Genomic DNA, 15,589 nt, shown 5'->3' on the forward strand with positions numbered 1-15,589 from the left:
TTGTCAGCCATGTCATTCCACCCACCTGTGCCACTGTGGGTCAGCTAGACAGAAACACCACGCACTGCCCTGCCTATAGTGACAAAAATATGCATGCCTGTGACTCCACTGCCCCTGAGGGAAGCAGGAGGGCCCATTCTACCAGGAGAGCAGCGGCCCCCTTCCTGGATCTCCTCCTTCCTCAGGCTCCAATGCCACCTGCCTTCTACAGACCTGCACTTCAGTGTGGGAGAACTTCTCTCCAGTTGCTCTTGGCCAGAGGGTAATGGAGATAGCCTCTTAGAGCTCTCCCTCTTTCTTCCCCTTTCTCTGCCCTCCTTTCCCACTCCACTTTAGACTTTTTGATTGTCAATCTCTGTCACATGGTTGTTTTTGATTTCTGTTCTCTTTCCAATTGCTCAAAGGGCTCAGGAACCCTACTTTCTCTATCCTCTCCGAGTAGGGTGGGGAGGTAGAAGTGACTGACATTGTGGGGAGAAGGCAGGAAGCACATCAATAAAGGGGAAAACCATATTATGTCTTTAGTTGATCATAACAATGAATTCACGGTCCGCAGCCCTAACTCATGCCTGATGGAAGCTTAACTAATACAAGTGCTTTCTCTGTAAGGTACTCCACAGTCTGGTCCAAAGCATCCTTGGGGCAAAACTCCACATAGAGCCATAGCAGTGATTCCTTCAAAGTAACTAGAGAGGAGTCAAGAGTTCCCTTAATATAATAAAGCCAAACAAGACTCCAGCTCTCTCCAGGGATCAAAGGGTGGACTCATCTATTGTCTTCAGTCTGGATAGAAAATTCCTATCTTGCCCCAGCATCAGAACAGAATTCTGATACTCTCACCCAAAATGGTATTGTGAAACAATAACCCTCCATCGGTCATACATCTGTCCATTTGAGGAGCCCTTCTGGGAGACATTTGAGGAGCCCTTTCTCTCATATGAAAGGTGTTTTGCAATATCTAGCATGGCCTTCCTTGCTTCCTGTTACAGAAAAGGGCCTAAAGCAAAAGCACATGGTCTTATTATATTGATTGGGAACTACATCATACTTTCTGCTATGACTGACAGGAATGGGGGGAATTGCTACTATTTGCCACAAAGAGCCAAGCCCTAGCCTGAAGACTCCATCTTGTTATTACAAAATTGTATGACATCATAGTTATTATGCCCAATACAGAGATGTGGAAACTGAATGCCCAAAGTCACAGTAAGTAGTGTTGCTAACAGTCAGTCTCAGACTTATCAAGCTACAAAACCCTGTTCTCAGTTGCTACACAGTAATACCACCACACAGACATCATCCTGACACACAGGACTGCCAGTAAGGAAGCCATGCTTACTAGCTCAGGGAACAATCAAAAGAAACTATTCTTACCTGAAAATAGACATTAAGTAAAAACAGAAAAGGTTGAATACCTTTCAGAAAATACATGCTGAAAATGGAAAAGAAGAGGAATATAAGATTAAATGTTGCAATGAGATTTCAAGGTAGGACGATGAACACCAGTGAATCAGTTTGATCCTCCCAAATACCACTGATCATTTCAGCACATTTATTTTCCAGTGGTGTTCAGGATGAACTAAAGGCACGGGCTGGGTAGAGCCAAGTCAGGAAGACTAGTTAGAAGGACACTGCAATAACCCAAGCATGAGCTAATGAGAGTCATAGAGATTGGAAAAGAAGAAACAAATACTAGGGGTGGTCTGAAGATAAAATTCAAAATGCCTGCTGTGTAGAGATGAGGGAAGGAAAATATATAGGTTTCACTCTAAGAGTCAGCCTGTATAAAAGGAAGAAGGATAAGAAATTTTAACCAACTTTATAGACAATTCATAAATATCCATCTTCATCAGAAGGAAGTTGCTCCTCCTGACCTTCGTATGCATCCCTTGGAAATGCTGAGCTCCTTTATTCCTCTCATGAAATCACCTATTATTTATTTCAGGCAGCTTTCTCAAAAAAAGGGGGGGAGAGGGGACATACTATATAATGCTCTATATTCCTCCTCCCATCCACCTCTAGAATTCCCTATTCTTTAAGTCAACACTTTTATAGCACTGAATCGGTAAAATACTTACTAGGCTAATTTCCTCCAATATTAAATCTCATTAAAAAACATCAAAAGGATGTATATTCCACCCCTCTTGCTTTTGTCAGCATTACTTGAAATGTGTTAACTACAGGACAGTCTCAACAGACTTACACCTGCTATACACTATTTTCTTTTTTTTTTTCTTGGTTCTTCTTAGTTATACATGACAGTAGAATCCATTCTAATTCTCACACAGTATTTTCTACTAGTAATATGTTTTAAGGTACCAAGCATTAATGGGTAGACTCCTTATCAACCTTAAGAATTCCTGAGTGACCTCTTATTACCTGAAAATAACCAGATACCAGAGTCGACAGACCCAGAGATTCTCCATAATTATCAAATATCTTTTTGTTTCCCTGTGCAACCTAGTCAAGAGATAGACAAAGTGGAGAGAAGCACCCCAGGTACGTCCAGGAAAGACACCCTGTGCCTTTCCACCATCAGCAATTACTGACCAACCTGCTTGACAAGACTATAAAAGAGGCATATCAAACTTGAGTTTGTCTTTCTAGAGATAATTTCCTACATTGGAGAAAACAGTACTAGAAAAAATGTAAACCCATCCTAAAAAGAGAAAAGAAATTAAAATTAATAATATTATGATGATAAGTTAGACTATATAGCACAAAAGAGACAGAAAATACTTGGACCCAATAAACACCCATTTATTAAATGCTTATTAAGTGCCAACCCCTGTGTTAAGTTCTATGGATATTAAAAAAGTAATTCATATATTTCACAAGTATTCGCATATATTCACAAGTAGGAATGCCTACTATATGCCAGCTGCTCTGTTATAAACTGGGTATGAACAAAAGAGAAAAAGAAGTTTCTGCCCTAAAGGATAAGGGTGATATAGGAGTACACATCAGAGACCCACACCCAAAATCATCTTTTTTGAAAAAAAGTCAGGTTTATTCATTTCCTAGGGCTGCCATACAAATTACTACAAACTGGTGGCTTAAAGCAACAGAAATATATTCTCTCACAGTTCCCTGAAGGCTAGAATTATAAAATCAATGTCAGCAGGGCCACATTGTTTGTGAAGGCTCCAGGGAAACCTTCCCTTGCCTCCTGCCACTCCTGGTGGCTCCCGGCAACCCTTGTAGATCCTTGGCTATAGTTGTATCACTCCTCTCTCTGCCACTAACTTGGTCTGTTCAGGCTGCTATAACAAAATCCTAGTCTAGGTTGCTTATAAACAACAGAAATTTATTGCTCACACTTCCAGAGGCTAGAAATCCAAGATCAAATAACTAGTAGGTTTGCTCTCTGGTAAGGGCTTGCACATGGTGATCCCAGTGAGCCTGCATTGAATCCAAGATTATTTTCATGCAGTTCACCTTGCCAGGTTTTCAACTTGCTTGAGACCCATAACATCTTTCTTCTTTCCTGTTTCTTCCTTTAGAACAGGATTATCTGTCTTATCTCCTTCCCAACATTATAGTTTGGAAGCCCAAAACTTGTTAGCTTCATACATGGGCAAGATTTTTGCACAGATTGAATTGCACCCAAGTCTCACCAGTATCTGATTCAGGTGATATTTAGATGAAACTTTGATTATTAGACTATTAGAGCTAATGCCAGAATCAGTTCATGTCTGGGGCTGTTGGGATAGAATAAAGGTATTTGGCACTTAACAATGACATGAATTTTGGAGGGCCAGGGATAGAATGCTATGAACTAAATATTTGTGTGCCCTCAAAATTCATCTGTGGAAACTCTAATCCCTGATGTGATGATAATTGAAGGTAGGGCCTTCAGGAGATAATTAAGACATGAAAGTATAGCGTGATGGAGAAGAGCCCCTCTAAGAGAGATGTTTCCTCTCTTCAGGAATGGAGTTCTCCTCAGGATCCAACCATGCCTTCCCTCTGTTCTCAGATTCCAGCCCCTCAGTCTCTAAAACTGTAAGAAATAAGCATCTATTGTTTAAGTCACCGGGCAATTTTCGTTATAGCTGTCTGAACTGACTGAATAGCTCTTTTTACTCTGTTGATTGTGTCCTTTGATGCACAAAAATGTTTTTAAATGTGATGTAGTGCCATCTGTCAGTTTTTGCTTTTGTCACCTATACTTTTGGTGTCAGAAATACACTATTTAAGGAAATGGAAATTATTTACACATTTAGAATTTAGATGACGAAGGAAAATGAAGGGACATTTTTCTTATTCTTTTTCTACGGACACAATAGTTTGAACGATTATAATCACGTTGTTAAGTTTGAGATGAGCAACTAGGAAGATCTATGCAGTGGCCCAGATACTTAAAATCAATTTAATCTGAAGTTAAATTTAAGGAAGTTAAAGACTTTGAAATAAATCATTGTGGCTTTTTCTTTTTTCTTTTTTTTTATTTTATAATTATATCATCAAAGTAGTAGCATTTGAATAAGATCACAGATGTTAAGAATACAGATGTAGACTTAACAATTGTTCAACTTACAATTTAATTTTTCTACAAATTTTTACTTTACATTGGCATAAAATTGATATGCATTCAGTAAAACTATATTTTGAATTTTGATTTTCTAACTAACAATATTCAGTGCCATATTTTCGAGTGATACTGGGCAGCTGTGGTGAGTCACAGCTCCCAGTTGGCCATGTGATCACGAAGGCAAATCTTCAGTGTGCTGTGTTTCTACACAGGATGTTCAGTGAGTTCCATGTATTAAACACATTTTAGACTTATAATATTTTCAACTTATATAGCTTATCTGGGTATAATCCCATGTAAGAAAAGGAGCATGTAAATAGCAATTGTAGATTTCATTCAAAATTCCTAACTTAACAGGAGAACTAACATTTTATAAAAGCACATAAGCTAAATAAGTAATAACAGAACTGCCTCACCTATCCAGCAAACTTATAAAAATGGAATTCAGAAATATATATAGTAATATAATATATATATGATATATATATGTGATATATATATAATACCTCCATTAAAAATACTTTCAAGTAGTTTCCCAAGTTTTTTGATATCATTCTAATTCTATGAGTAAATACAGACTTGGTAACTATTAACAAATTGCCAACAGGCATAATGATCATCCAAACTCCCATGTGTTCAGGCTACTTCTTTTCTAATAATTTGGATTTCCAGAGAATATGAGATTTCTTGGAAGTTTAGTTTTTCCAAAGTTTTATTTAGATATTATCTTTGTAATCAGATAGACTAGGTTCCCATTCCTAGGTTCCCAGTCTCATTTCTTGTTAGCTGAATAAATTCACAAGAGTTTTAATTTCCCCAAATCCTAGTTTCTTCCCCTACAACATAAGGATAGTAATGCTCACAAAGAAAGATGGTGACCAAAGGTGAAATGTGAGCTAGATAGAGTAGTATGGGTATAGTCACTACTCGGTAAGGGAAGGGCACTATTAACATCTATGACTGAGATTTTATTAACTAACCTTTTGCCCTATTAATTTCATGACCTCTTTTTTAAATAGGTAAGTGTCAGGAGAAGAACCTATAATGTCAATGTGTGTCTTATGAAAATTAACCAGAACCCTAAGGTGTCTTGATTGTAGTTGTTCACATACCCGTTCAATATTTCTCTTCTCTCTATTTCCCTTTCCTTCCAAAATAAATGTCTCTTTCCTAAGCTCAGAGTGAAGAGCCTGGACCCATTCCTCAATGAGCTCCTTTACGTACCGCGCACTGTTTCGCCCAGAATCACCTTGAGCACTTGCTAGACAAATGGTGGTGACATCACCATCCACCCTCTCCTGACTTAGAATATTAAATTTGTTCAGTGTGATTTCATAAAACTCACACTTCCATTTCAGGTAAAGGAAAACATCTGTGTCCATCACAAGCATTTCTGGGCTTCTAACAGTTTCAGGTACTAAGGGCCTGAGCGTCTCCACCAAGTTATCACTTCTCTGTAGACTCTTTTCAGGGCTTTGTCTGTTCTGTTTTCTCCCTTCAGTCATAAAATTCCTGTTTTCTTCTAAAAGAGAACTTGCTTTTGATAGCAAAGACTCTTTGAGCTTCTTGATAGCCAGAAAGGGTCCTTCCACAGAGATTCTTCCTCCAGGTCCCAAGGGACTGAAGTTTAAAGTTGGGATTTTCTTTTTCAGGTCTATTACCAGGCTTTCCAGGATAATTTGACCACGAAAAACAGAAAGATCAAGGGTAGCTTTCACAGAGCTGAAGACCTACAATTAAAAAGAAAAATTAAAATAGCACTGCTTACTGAGGCAAAAAAAAAAAAAAACATAAACAAATTCATTTTTTTAACCAACTTCTTATCGTACAGTCACTTTAAATCAGACTCTAATGGCCAAACCCAGACTTCCTGGCTTCTCACACCCAGGCAGCCCATCCGTGGTACCCAGGCTGTTCAGTTTGAGATTCACAGTCCCTTGTTACATACCCTAAAACAGAGGCAGTCACATCATTTTTAGAAGCAAATTGCTATTTTGAAACAAAGTCTCAAGCAACACATAGGTATAAACTGTTCTAGTTCTGCTCCAGAAGTCCCTCTAGAGTCATCCCCACCCTTCCCTTCCAGTTTGAAGTTCATCACATGGTTACAGAGAATGCCAGGTTTCTTGCAGAATATGGTTTATAAACCAACACTTCAAATATTTCATTTTTCCTCTTATTTCTACCCTTCCTGCCCTTTCAAAACTCCCTTTTAGTGTGCATCTTAATTTTTTATCCAAAATAAATCTCTAGGTAGGTACCTGATGTTATCTATAACAACCCAAAAGCTCACTGTCACTTTAAAAGCATTAAGTAGGAACAGAGAAATATAAAAGCAAAAACTTCAAGAAGCAGGTTTGGTCTTTTGTACTGACATGACTCAGGTTAGAGAGTTGAATCCATGAGGTGAGAGCACTGTGTGTTTCTTTACACAGGAAAGACTTCACAGGACAAAGGGGACCCAGAACTCCCCGCACACCCTCAGCTCACACCTTACCTTTTCACTAAAGTGAGAGACTGTGAGTTGAGCATGTACCATCTTCTGAATTGCTAGATGGTGTTTCTTTTGTCTGACAACATTCTCTGCAACTAAGTGGAAACATTAACATCAAAAGTGGTTGTGGCATAACACTAATAATTACTTTAACTCCTAAAAATAGAGAAATTTGATTCTGTTATTTAGAAAGTCTGAGTTTTTCCTATATTTTTCCTCTAAATACAACATTCAAATAACTTTTTCCTTGCATTTTCACATATTAAAGTTAATTTCATGTATTAATATATTCTTAATCATATTTCTTTGAAAACACACATAGGCCAGGCACAGCAACTCAGGAGGCTGAGGAAGTTCGAGGCCAACCTCAGCAACTTAGCAAAGCCCTAAGCAACTTAGCAAGACCCTGTCTCAAAATAAAAAATAAAAAAGGCTGGAGAAGTAGCTCAGTGGTAAAGCAGGGTTAAATTCCCAATTAACCCCAGGGTTAAACTCCCAATGCCAAAACACACACACACACACACACACACACACACACACACACACACAGTACATACATGAATAGAAAACAGAAACCCAAGAGTAAATCCCCCACTCTGCTAATACTGGTCACATAAACTCTCATGTCTGTGAATCCAGGGTTCCACACTGTCCTGGTTTTCCTCCTAATTCACTGGCTCCTTTGCTAATTCTCCATCTATTCCCACTCTCTAGATGTTAGAAAGCCCCAGACCTCAGTCCTCAAACTTCTTTGCTAACCTATGTCTACCTCCTAGTCAATTCAACACTTCCCACAGCTTTAGACACCAACCCTATATGCATTGCTTCCAAAATTTTCTCTCTGCTCCATTATCTTAATAGGTGCTTCAATGACCCAAAATCAACTTGATATTTATCCCCCTCCTGAACATACTCCATTCAATCTTCCCAACTCAAAAATTCACAAATACCCACGAGTGCCCATCAGCTGCCCTACTGCACCTCTCCAAGGCAGCAATGACTAGTATCTCCTGTTCCTCAGCAACCGATTTGACCATCTGAGTAAAGGTGTCAATCCTCTGCTCGGAACTGAATCCTCTACCAGAATAAAATCTAAACACCTTGCCTTGACCCATAGCTGCTTAGCAAAAACTGGCCCCAGCTCCCAGTCTAACCACATCTATTGTACACACACACACACACAGCCCAACCTCATAAAACTCCAGCCACACAGCCCTCCTTGGTGTTCCTCTAAACATCCAGCATGTTTCCCCTGTGGAATTTCTACCTGTCCTTCACCTAGTCTGAAATATTTTTCCCATTTATCTGCATGATTCATTCTCTTACTTCATTCAGGTACCTGCTCAAATGTCACCTAAACATATGACATCAGGGCTATGGATACAGCTCAGCAGTAGAGCACTTACCTAGCATGTACAAGGCCTTGGGTTTGATTCCCAGCACCACCAAATTATATATTCTTTTTAAAAGTGTTTTCCTAGCCACTGTATTTGAATAGCACCATCCATCATGTTTTCTTTCTCTTCTCCCGTAGACTTTTTCATAGCAAGTTAGTGTCCTCTGCAGACCCAACTGTATCTATCCCCTATGTCAGGGATGGGGCTAGGGAACAGGATGGCTCCATCTTATCTCAGCTCCAAACTGTATTTCTCAATTCAATTTGGCAAGTAATAAAGCAGATACTATGTTAGAATATCCATATGATAGTTTGAACACAGAACAGCAGAGGGTATAATTGTATTGTTGAAGCCACCTTAAAGTCCCAAAGTAGTTATCTTGTTTGTGGAATTATATATCATTTAAGCAGGGGGATTTTCTACATTTTTCTGCATTTTGCAAGTTTTCTATAAAACTTTTATCCCAAGATACATTTAAAGTATAGGAGAAAAGAAGTTTTCAAAAATTTGCCAGTTACTAAGAGTTTTCAAAAATTTACCAGTTGCTTTTTATCATGAGTCATTTTCATACATTTCTGCTCATATAATGTTGGCCAGTTTCAGAATAGAATAATTTTAAATCTACTTCAAATGTTATTAATTCCATGAGTCATTTCAACAAAATCTAATTTTAATTTTACTAAGTATTTCTCAAATTATAAAACTTTGATTTGGAAATACCTTTCTTTTCTTTGAATATTACATATGCAACTCCTTTGGTTCTTGTTGGATATATCACATCTTCAATATCTCCACCCTCATTTTTAATGTCTCGGAAGTAACTCTCCACTAATGTAGTCAGCAACTGATCACTCAAAAGGCCAACAGGAAGACCAGCAACGACAATGGTTCTTTCAGGAGCTCTCGATTTCTTGACATTCGAAACTGATGCCTGTAAGAGAAAAAGTAGAATACTATTTAAAAATATAAGCTCTACTTAATGAAGAGTGGGATCACATAAAGTTTTAAAAAAAAAGTGGGAGGAAGGAGGGAAGGCAAAGGAAAGAACTGGTGCATAGAGTTGACCAAATTATGCCATGTGCATGCATGACTGTATCACAATGCATTCCAACTTATATATAATGGTAATGCATCAAATAAAAAATAAATACATACAAGGAAGACCAATAGAGTAGAGGAAGAAGATGATAGTGCTGGGGATTGAGATGGAGAAAACTATGCTCTAAGCACTTATGAATATGTCAAAAGGAGCCCCACTATTATGTATGACTACAATGCACTAAAAATTTCTAAATTAAAAAGTTTTTAGCCAGGTGTGGTGGACCACACCTGTAATCCCAGCAACTTGGGAGGTTAAGGCAGGAGCATTGTGAGTTTAAAGCCAGCCTCATCAACTTAGTGAGGGCCTGAGCAACATAGCGAGACCTTGTCGGAAAATAAAACAGGAAAAGGGCTGAGGATGTGGCTTAGTGGTAAAGCACCCCTGGGTTCAATCCCTGGTACAAGGGGCAAAAAAAAAAAGGTTTTAAAAAATAAAAAGAATTTTTAAAAAGCCAAAAGGAAGACCAGCGACTACAATAGTTCTTTCAGAATATTTGTATTTCTTAAAAGTCAAAACTAATGCTTATAAGAGAAACAGTTATATTATGAATATATTTTAAAATATACTTAGGGAAAGTACCATCACATAAAATAGAAGACAATATCTTACTCAATAAAGGCAACAGTGTAACTAGTAGATACTTTTTAAAAAGGGAATAGATCTTTGCTTTATAACCATCTACTAACATAAATTATAGCCAAATTTGAAAGTTAAATGTAAAAATGATCCCTTTATTTTTTTTAATAAGTGGAAATGTTGATTAATTGTTCATTTTAGGAAAGCCTAAAAATAATTTAAAAAGGAAATATAAATTTCAAAAATTAAAATGTAAAATAAGATAATCAAATAGTCACAAAATACAGTAATGTGGAAGTGACTGTATTTTTTATGGATTGTAGATTCCAAAGTAAATAAGCTAGTAAAAAATACATCCCTTTTATTATCAGAATCAGGGGGAAATTACCATTAAAAAAACAAAACCCCAGGAGTAACATGGATTCTGTGGTGGAGTAAATCCCACCTTGCAGAGGTATCTGAAATTAAATCCAGCCTTAAAAAGAGTGCATGCTATTGTAGCCACAGGGCTGGGCACAGAGTACCAACTGTGCTGGGTTCACTCTCATTGAACTTCTTGAATTATCCACATAATGCCCTCATTTGCTCCCCAATCCCATTTAGGGAAGTGGATTTGTGAACTTCTCCCAGTGCTTACACAGTTAGTCCAGCCTGTGCAACAAAAGAATTACCTGAGGGTGGACAGGATGGCCCAAGGGCCTGAACCATGGTGAACAGACCACTCAGGAGCTCAGGACTCTCAGTCCACAGGACTCTGTACTTACAATCCGATTCCACAGGGATTGGCAAACTACTTCTGTCCTCCCCAGAGGTAAGAAAAGAGCTTAAGCACACAAAGAGTGTCCTGTCCATCCCAAGAACTCCTTAAGATGAAAATAAAAGAATAAACTCAGTTACAATGAAACAATCAGTGTCGGAGATTTCAATAAATTTCTGAAAGACTGAAAAAACACAGAAGTATATGGAAGATTATGACAGAGAGCAGAAGCTAACCTGGAATAAGCAAATGGATGTTGCAGGGCCAATGGTGACAACAGGCACAGCAGAATCTCAGAAATGATAAAAGGTACCCATACAAGATGTTGTTGAAAGGCTATTGGTTAAAAAAAAAGAAAAACTGCTCCAGTGTCTCCCATGTTACTAGCTCCTAACCTTTCTACACAGAACACACTCTGACAAAGGCAGCTGGTGCAGAACATGGTAGGAAATAGAATTATTTTACTGAAGAAGAAGGAAAAGAGTAAGAGCAAGGGGAAGAGGGGGGCAAGGGGGGATAGGAGGGAGAGGGGGAAGGGAGAGGGGGATGGGAAGGGGGGAACTAAATGAACACTCTAGAGAAAACTTGACCAGCCAGTGTGGACAAGTCCTCCTCCTGTTTCTGGCATTTAAAGAAGCCCCAGCCTAACAATCATAAACAAACTACAGTGTGGCAAGATTTTGAGTAAATTATAGCATACAAAAAGAAAAAGGGAAATCCATTTCACCCGGCCGCTAGAAACATTTTCCTATACATAGAAAATGAAAAATACACATGATATTGGACCAAAAAGAGAAAAAGTAATCACAGCATGCAATGAAGCCCCACTATAAACAGCATTTGCTATTTACAATGCAGTATTATTGGTTTTTAACTTTTCAACTGAACTTGCTGTCTTCAAAATATCAAAGACTTAAATAATGGTTACAGAATAAAATGAAAATACACAACTCTGTCAATGCAGAGGTAACAGCAGTTGAGAAAAAAATTTTTAAAAATCTCCTACATTGAATCATGTAATAGTACTCCCATTTTAAGTCCTTTACAGAAGTTATAAAAATAATCCATAGAAGAAGAAAAAGAAGAATAAAAAATAATATTACATTACTTTCAGACTTAAAAGGCAAAGAAAGAAGTCAGAAGTTACCTGAATGAGATCCTTATTTATCATAGTAGGATTTGACAGAATCCTACTATGATTAAGTCAATGATTAAGTCAATGTTGACTGCCCCAGCATATGTACCCGGGGCATCTCTGGTATTCAGCTGGCAGCTTGTGAAATAAAGTAGCAAAATGTACCTGTCTGATGAAGTGAATTTTAATTCACTTTAAATCAGGTGCATCTGAATGCACCTGAATTTTTTAGAATATATACTATTTTGTCAATTAGTTAATCAGTTAGCAAATACTGTATTATTAAATATGTGCTCCATGCCTGGCAATATGCTGAGTTTCAGAAATAATGATACATAGAAAGAAATAAAATTTGTCCCTTGTCCTGAAATTCAGTTCCCCCACAAGAATGTAAATCGTTATGTGTGGGGCACTTAGATAGGCTTTAGGATTAATATAAAAAACTGTGGAGGTGGGAAGGGTCTATACATGAAAGAGGAGGCAGACACATAAATAAATCTTTTCAAAAGAGCTTGGTATTCATGAAAGAAGTAGATCTATTTATTGCTTTAAGGAGGAAGCAGTCCAACACACTATTTTAGAAGGACACAGACCATCCACAATAAAATCCTAAAATTACAATAAATGCCATCCAAAATTAGAAAGCAAGATTAATTAATTCTGGCTAACCGAGTCTGAAAAAGGCTCCACAAAAGAGAGGTCTTTAAGGCTGAGGTCAAATTTGAATTGATGAGACAAAGATACCAAGAAAAAGCTGCGCAAGGGGGGAGGCATGAAACTGGCTCATGTTGATACATATATAGAACAAAGGGAATGTCTCCAGAAAATAAAATGAGAAAAACTCTACTGGCTATTTGTTTTAGGAGATACTTTTATGGATGAAAATCATTTATCTAGATTGTACAATGAAACAGCAAAAATATACCAGATGGTAAGTGTGCCTATAGGCAACCTATTCCCAAGTGGTACAATGCAATTTCCCCAAGACAATTCTCCCTTACAAGAGAGACAGAGAAAAAAAAAATGACTGAATAGATTTTTTTAGATTTTTCAGAAAACTCTATTTCTTGAGATTTGTAATGATGACATCCTGCTCTAACAACCCCCACCAGCCTCAGTGTGTCAGTGGATAGAGAATTAATTTCTTTTTTGCTCTGCATCAATGTCAAAGAAAATTTATCAATCACTTTAAATTCAAAAAATCACTCTACCTCTATGCCCTCATCAATACTAATACCATATTTCTTCATCCAAATGTCTGTACATAATTTAATCAAAAGAACTTTCTGAGCTGGTATTTTTAGGAGAGAAAAACAAAAGAGTTTTGTTTTCTAACAATTTAATTTTTTTTTTATAAATTATCTTGTGATTTATTTCAATGACCTGCCAGGATTCTTCCTTAACTTTCTTTCATATGTCTGAGAAAGTATTGCTAACATATATAATTCTGCTGAGGACAGTTATGAACAATGAGAATAACTAATCTCTTCTATCCACGATTAGAGAGGAAAAAAAAATAACCTGGAGAAAGAAATTCCTCCCAAGGATTTTGAAACAAGAACAGCATTGAAATCAAGAGACATTAAGGTGATGGCACTTTTTCCCATATCAACGTTATCTTTTAAGAAACTTTTGGCCGTCAGGATCCAAAAAGGTATAAAGACAATCTATTTTTTAAAAAAAGCAAGGGACTAGGAAATAATTGGAAGATTCATTCGCTACATTTACTTAGATTTCTTTTCTCAAAATCAGTTATTTATTTTCAATGATTATACCTTTACTCTCACCAGGTAAACAAAAGCACATTTGCATCTCACAACTGCTTTTACATTACCAGGACTCAGGGATTTCAGATCAGAAAGCTCTGCCACAGTTTCAAATGCTTGTTAGAGAAACACACACACACACACACACACACACACACACACACACACACACACACAAACTCAGTCTTGAATTTGCTGTCTGTTGCTCCTAGCCAGCACAGATGGTGAAAACACTGAGCCCTTTGTGTCTCTGGATAAAGAACTAAGACCACAAAACCACAAAATCTCCTGATTCGCACCAGGAGAGACTTCAGGATGCCTCCCTAACTTGTGTCCTTGGTTGAATCCGTTCTCAACTAGCTCTTTTCCAAAAGAAGCTGTAACCTTCATTTCTGGGTAATCTGTCCACTTTTGCTCGCCCCCAACCCCCACCCCGGAATCGTGGGAGGACAACAGTTTGATCCCTACAGCGTGCAAAGCAACTCCTCCACGAAACTGCGGTGCGGGGCAGTGGGCGCAGGAGGTCGCAGTCCGAGCCTGGGCCCTTCCTCTCGCAGCCCGAGGTTAATTCCAGTAACGCGCAGCGTCGCAGCAGGGGCAGGTGCAGAGATCGCGCCTGGGGTTGACCGGCGGCGGGGATTGGTGGCTCTTGGCAGCCCCAGGGCCTCCAGACCGTCGCCTCGCTCAGCCCCGCACCCTGGACCTGCCCAAGGGATTCTGCGCCCATTTGGGGGACCTAGGCGACGGCATGGGCACTCCCCTGCACCACAAAACCCAAAGAAAAATGACTTGCCATGGTGGAGGAGAGACGCGCCCTTGGCGGCCGCGAGGAAGCCCCAAACCCAGCGGAGCGCGGGCGGTGCAGAGGGCCCGGCAAGCTGGTTTTGGTTTCGTTTTTTTGTTCCCGCTCACTTGGAGACAATACAAGGAAAGGGCGGCCTTTCCATCCCACATGGCTGTTCTGTAGCGGGTGGCCTCTAGGTGGGAGCCTGGACTTGGAAGGGCCGCTGGCACCAGACCAGACATCCTCCGTAGTTTTGCAACTTTTGAAAGCACGCTTTCAAAGACAGGCCCGGAGATTCCCTGGCAGAAATTTAGGGATTCTCCCGGTAATACGTCAGTCCTGCGCTCAATGGACTCTGGATGCTCCTTCCTGAACCCTCAGTATTCCCCCTATAGTATTCCTGGGTGGTCTCTTCTCCCAGATTGGGGCCCCTGACGAAGACACAGGATGAAAAGCATAGTCCCTGCCAATAGGGAGCTGACCACCTATATGCAAATGTAAAAAGCCAACATAAATGCTGTCTATGTTTTAAACTTTGCTGTAGAATTGGACTCAGGAAGTGCTGGATTTCTGAGTCTGGCTCTTGGGGCAAAGGGAATCCACATAGGTAACAAGTTCAAAGTAAAATTAAAGAGAACACGAAAAAGGCAAACGGATGGCCAATGTGAAGATGCTTGGTCTTATCCATAATAAAGACATACACATTGAAATCACAACGCGATGCCATTTTTCCCAGCGATAGCCGGTCTGTAAAGAACATCAATGTTGTTGCAAGTCATGAGAACATTTTGAAGGATTTTGACCCCTATGGAGGGATCTCAGAACACAGCACTCCAACATGGCTCAGTATGCTGAGTACTTTAAATGAAGGACTTGGGTCAAAAGAGTCTCTTCCTGGGCCCTCCTGTATCCCTCCCCTTTTCTGCCCTTAGCCAATCAAAGAAACCGGAATTTCTCTTCTTCCAGGTGGGTGAAGGAAACTAGAATCCCCCTTCCAATAAACAAGCCATAGAACCTAGAAAGGTCACTCTACGCCTTCTCCCT

The 15,589-nt window shown here is 39.0% G+C and overlaps 1 protein-coding gene across 1 annotated transcript; it reads right to left on the reverse strand.

Moving 5' to 3' along the window:
* Positions 1 to 5,045: 5,045 nt before the first annotated feature.
* On the reverse strand, positions 5,046 to 14,655 carry Rbm43 (RNA binding motif protein 43). Its single transcript, XM_026388929.1, has 4 exons — positions 14,555 to 14,655; positions 9,146 to 9,356; positions 7,032 to 7,123; positions 5,046 to 6,264 (listed from the first exon to the last, which is right to left on the reverse strand). Exons 1-4 carry the CDS (start codon positions 14,555 to 14,557, stop codon positions 5,506 to 5,508), a joined length of 1,065 nt encoding a protein of 354 aa, XP_026244714.1. The 5' UTR covers positions 14,558 to 14,655; the 3' UTR covers positions 5,046 to 5,505.
* Positions 14,656 to 15,589: the final 934 nt, after the last annotated feature.

This window comes from Urocitellus parryii, chromosome 1 (genome assembly GCF_045843805.1).
Source record: "Urocitellus parryii isolate mUroPar1 chromosome 1, mUroPar1.hap1, whole genome shotgun sequence".
Lineage (NCBI taxonomy): Eukaryota > Metazoa > Chordata > Mammalia > Rodentia > Sciuridae > Urocitellus > Urocitellus parryii.